The sequence below is a fragment of the Protopterus annectens genome, chromosome 11.part0 (genome assembly GCF_019279795.1).
Source record: "Protopterus annectens isolate FY-2018-M chromosome 11.part0, PAN1.0, whole genome shotgun sequence".
Lineage (NCBI taxonomy): Eukaryota > Metazoa > Chordata > Ceratodontiformes > Protopteridae > Protopterus > Protopterus annectens.
In genome coordinates, this window is record NC_056745.1 from 282,110,690 (window position 1) to 282,116,396 (window position 5,707).

A 5,707-nucleotide genomic window follows, 5' to 3' on the forward strand; every position below is an offset into this window, starting at 1 on the left:
ACAAGCACACTGTAGACCTGGTATATTTAACAATATAAATGCATAAAAATAAGCCTTCACAACTAAAGTTAAAAAAATGAATAGATGTTGAATTCTTATTAGAAAATTATTTTAAATCTTCAGGCTTTCTTTCACCGGTATCATGTCCTCTGTCTCACAAATACAAAAATGTTAAATACAAACTATTATTCTTGGCTTTTCACAGCATTTCAAAGTATGAACAATCCATCTTCAGAAGGTATGTTTTTAGTATAGGATAAACACTTCCCTAATGTAAGAGAGATGCTCTTTTAATACAGTTTTTTAAAGTAATACTAATAACAAGCTATCGCATAAAAACTACTTATTTAACAGCTTTTTATTTAAAGCCACAAAATCACTGTTTTCTTTATTTATTGTACATTATGTATTTTGTCACATTAATTTAATAAGAAACCATGAAATACAAAGCTGTACTCATATTTTTATTTTACTCATAGCTGTAGGTCTGTAATGCCTCCCCAAGAGATTTCAGAACATGGTCACCAAATTGATAGGTCAATTTCCTTTTCACTTTTTTGATTTCCCCTGTTCTGGAATAGTTCCTAAGTGCCCGTGCCATTTTCTGGTATGTCATAACTTTTCTGTTGCCTTTTCTGAGTCCCCACATTTTGGCCAATTCTTCTTTATTTTTTGAAGAAAACTGGAAGACTCCCGTTGAAGGCTGCACCCAGTAGATACAGTGTCTCATGTTGGGATTCTCCAACATCTCGAAAACAAATTGGAACAGGCGCATCTTCTTTCCTGGAACAAAGCAGCAAAGACAATATGCTGAGATCATTAAAATGTTCTGTCCAGTTTAGAAGCACCATAGAACATTAATCTAGGAGAATGTGAACATGAGTGTGTTCTAGTGCCATTTTTATTTCAGGTAGCACAAAACAAAATGATCTGAGCTGAATGCTGACTCAGATACATACCTGACTGATTAGGTTTAAAGAAAATAGTTTCTTATTAATATGATTTTCCACATCCCAGATTAAATGTTTTACTATTTCCTTCTTCAAAATTTCAGTAAGTTCAAAAATCTATAGCAGTTGTGGCATAGTTAGATATGAGAAGTTAAGTTTTACATAGTAGAAGTATTCTTCAGTCACCATTTTGTCAACCCCAAGGAAAGGAACAAGAATTAATAATAAGTACAATGCATAACTGTATTAATATTTATTGTACGTCACTGTTGCAGAGCGTGACAAACGGAAATACTGCCAGCCCAGCTAGCTGGAATTTTGTAAATAATTCTATGTCATTTAGAATATAATATGTCCCAGGATTCACGAAGCTCCATGCAAGAATAAGACTATTCTTGCACAGAGTGGTTCGTGTCCTTTTAGAATAGCAGCGCACCTTGCATATGCATGAAGGCGCCCTGCTATTTAATCTAAATGACATGAACCAGGATCCTTTTGCTCAGAAAGTGCCATACAGCACTTTGTGACACAGATGAGTGTCAAGCTATATAATTAGAGCCTGGCTCTAATATTATATAGTAAATGAGTGTCCGCAGACACTGAAATGTAAGTAGCTAACATTTCAGTGTCCACGGACACTGAAAAAAACCAAAACACAAACACCTAGAAGGCAGCAGCATTCAAGTACACCCCCCCAAATGTATGCACTCTTGCCCTACATGCATGGAAGCAGTAGGGCAAGAGGAAAGCAATAAAAATTAAAAAAAATTATTATTTTCATCAAATAAATCCAAAATTTAAGCGGTGTGCAGCTTGTTTGCGTGGCACGCTGCTATGCTTAGCCTGGCTGAAATCCTGAAAATGAAAGACAAGTGTTACTGTGATAGAAAACATCATCAAGCTGCTGTAGCATAGTGGTACTGCCATGGTAGAACATGCTCAGTTTGAATCCCCCTTCTGCCAAATTATTTAATAAACTTTTAAGGAATTTGAATGATAGATGTCAATCATATGGCTTACGTATAGCATAGTAGTGGTGGGAATATGTAAAATATAAATGTAAAAAAATAATTTATAAATTTAATGAAAAAAAGGAGATTTCAGCAATGCTTTGCTAATGCTTTGCTAGTGCAAGCATTGCTTACCTGCTTTCAGCTCTGCTTAGGTGTAAGCATTGCTATGCGGATTTGACCAGAGCTAAGCACAGTTCAGCATATTAAAACTGGCCAATGAAGAAAAAGTGTGGGAAAACTGCCCTATTTAAACTACACAGGTGGGAATAAAGCCATAACCATTTGGGATTGCTCACAGCAGGACCAAAATGTCTGGCATTGGTAAAGGTGTTTGCTTCTGAGCACAACGTTGAGGCATCCAGGAGTCCAGGATCACGATTGGGCTCCTAATAAAAAAAAATATGATGGCAGGCTGCTGCAGGGCCAGTACCAGGACTCGCAGTACAAAGTGGAGGCCTGGGGCCAGCTTGCATGTGACCTCACCAGTGCCACTGGCATACCCCAGACTGGTGAGCAGGTACATCACCACCATAATGATTTGAAGCAGTGGAGGGGTGGACTCTTGGATGAATGGATCCAAGAAGCCTGAGCGCAGGATGTCCCACCTGTCTGTAAGTATGCAGTCTTATATATCTCTAAGTATGGAAAAACTTCAACTTGTGACTGTGCAGGTTTGATTAATGTATGATATCTCCCCATGCAGCTGCTATAGAGAGGTCCCAGAATATTCAGGCTGATGCCCAGTGACTGGCCCGGTTGAGTCGGCAGTATGGTGAGTACAGAATACCCCCTACTATTAGCAGTAAGAAATCAAAATTATAGTAATGGTAGTACAGCCTGTATATATAATTGTGCTGTAAACGTCAGGAATAAATGCCTGTGTCAGACTGCTAATGTTACAATGGAGTATTCCCAGCTGTTGTGTAATACAGATGTCAGTAAAACTAATAAAGGTGATCCCAAACACTGGTGTGTGTCATCTAACTTGTACCTGAAAAATAGAAATGTGTATGTTCTGCAGAATGCATTAAATGAGGTGAACTGAGTTAGCACTGCTTGTCTGCAAAATTTAGAATGGGCATGTCAAATAACTGAAAAAGCAACAGTACATATTGCCATCAGAATGTGTTTTACTTGTTTGTCTGTCAGCAGTGTCTTGTGTTAACCTTTCAATTTCAGCTGTATGTAGCTGTGAATGTACTGAAAAATGTATAAGCCTAACAGGTGCAGACTTAAAACCTACACTGTGTACTCAGGAATCTAAATAGCAGTATGTAGTTGTAAAACAGTCAAATGTGCAATCCAACCGATGTGCACGTTTCACAAACAGTGACACTAATGTCTGTTGTGTATACATAATGTGTACTGAAAATGGAAAACAAATAATGCAACATGTCATAATAAAAGTACTGTGCAGAAAAATATGTACTAGATAGAAATGTCACAAGCAACAGACAACACCTCCTCAGTAGCTCAGTCTGATAAGGACTAGGCCTGTAGTTCAGTTTTGCACACGCACCATGGTTCAAGTCCAGGTACCGCCACTAACATGTCACAGTCTGGTTCTACAGTTGTAAACTGCAATCTGAATAGAAAAAGCAATGTACTGCAACACATAACATTTTCCATATAGGGCACACAGGTAAAGAAATATGAATAGAAATACTAGTACGATGTGTATAACTATGACAGGTGTATAACTGCTGTGTTGATCAGCCCCAGTCCTACAAATAGATGCAAGCTAGACATCCACACTCTGCAGTCTGGCCCAGACAAACCCCTCAAGTGTCAAGCTGTTACGGATAGTTTCCCCAGTCACCAAGAAACCTGCACACAGAGAGTGTCACAGTAGATGTATGTGAAAGGCACAACACACATTCCAGGGCCTGCAACTAATATGTGAATCTGAAATATGTGTAGAAACAGCAATGAAATGTGTACACAGTCCATCTGCACAGGGCCCACAGGTAAAGAAATTGGTATAGAAACAGGTCTGATGTGTATAACTAAAATAAGGAATAATAGAATTGCTCTGTTGATATCTACAGCTGTTGGTGTGCTGTAGCAGCCCCATGGCCCAGGTAGAGTGTAAGTGTGGTCAGAATGTAGAGTACTGAATAGTAGTCTACTGACAAATATACTTGATAGCAGTTGTCAATTGAATCTGTTCCCTTCCCCCACCACTCAGTTGATCCAACCATCACACTGAAACCAACATGGGTATGTTCCTAAACAAACCTCTACTGTTGGGACCTTTGTCATTGTTCCATTTGGTTTATCATTATTTAAACTGTGTGCATACTAATATTCACTATTGAATAATCATTTTATTGCCTGCCTGACGTACCACCAACTGGCATGCTGTTGCAACCCTGAATGCCATTCCATATATGCATGGGTTCTGTTTGCTATGGCACTGTTATAATTGCACTGTTTTGGGTAAATGGGAATATCCATGGATGCTATTTTGACTAATGTAATGTGTTCTGCATGACTAACCAATAGTCATTGTTAATTTCCACACCATAGCACATATGGGAAGGCAGATTCCAGTGGATCCGCCTCTCCCACCCCACCTATCAGAGGCACTGGGTCCTAGCACATCTGTGAACCAACCCAGACCTCCCTCATCTGCTGATCCTGCACCACCCTCGGGTAGAACTGCTGCAGGGGATGGGGTTTGCCCCCCTGCAAGTGGGCACGGTGAGGATGTTGTCACCTGGGATGAGGTCTGTGGCATGGTGCGCAGTGTCCTCCAGATGGAGCTGGATGACCGTCTGCACCAAGTGGAGGGCAGGCTGCTGCAGCTAGAGGGGCAGGTGTCCCCTCCAGCTCAGCCACCTTCGGGGCTGTGAAGGAGTAGTGGTGACTGCTACTGGGTGGGGCCATCAGTGCCACTACTACCATCTGGGGAGCTCATGAGCCTCGGATTCCCAACCACCCTCCCCGTCAAGGTGTCTACCCCCTATTGTGTCATACACCACCCCTGTCTGCTGTCTTGTCTGTCTGCAAATGCAACCTCTCCTACCAAACCTCCCTCACCACACTTACCAATAATCCTTCCTTAACATCCCACTCTCATTTTAAAAAAAAAGGGCAACTGTCCCACAAAAAAATCACATCCCATACATAGCTCTGCATTTCGCCCAGAGACATGTACCCATCACACAATCTAACCCAACCAATCATCCGTATTGTATGATGCCCACACACCTCCCTGTAGGGTGTGAGGCTCCAAATTCTAAATTGCCCATATTGAAAGCAGCTATTGCTGCCAAAGAAATGCACAGCTATGGTCCTTTCCTACACCCATCCTGCACATCCCTACTTGTTTCTCCTCGGCTGTAAGCTAAGCTAAGATCACGTAAGCATCGCTTAGCACCACACAAATCCATGCAAACCCGCTTACAACTGCTTTAAAGTCCCTTAATCACTCTGTCTCCAACAGCCCCTGTTCTGCCTAGCAACAAAATAATCAGCCCTTGCAAGTCTCAAACCCAGGACCCTGCACACTATTGCCAAAGTGATTTGCCACTAAGCCATTTCAGATGTAAATAAAATTGATGTTTTCTCAAACATATCATCCAGCACAGTCATTACCTGTGGTGGTGGTGCTGCGGTAGCATTATTGCCTCACAGTAAGATGCTGTCCGGTTTGATTCTCAGCTAGAGCATCTTCTCCGTGGAGACATGCGTGAATGGGCGTACCTTCATTGAAGGTTGTGCGTCAGGCCTGGCAAGTCG

General features: G+C 41.1%; 1 protein-coding gene across 2 annotated transcripts in view; it reads right to left on the reverse strand.

The window, feature by feature from the left end:
• Window positions 1–343: 343 nt before the first annotated feature.
• LOC122814819 (transcription factor Spi-B-like) overlaps window positions 344–5,707 on the reverse strand; it is a 288,582-nt gene continuing 283,218 nt past the window's right edge. For both annotated transcript variants that reach the window (XM_044087114.1, XM_044087113.1), the window contains one exon: window positions 344–783. In XM_044087114.1, the coding sequence (XP_043943049.1) occupies window positions 470–783 (314 nt within the window). In that variant the 3' untranslated portion in view covers window positions 344–469. The remainder of the gene's footprint in view (window positions 784–5,707) is intronic.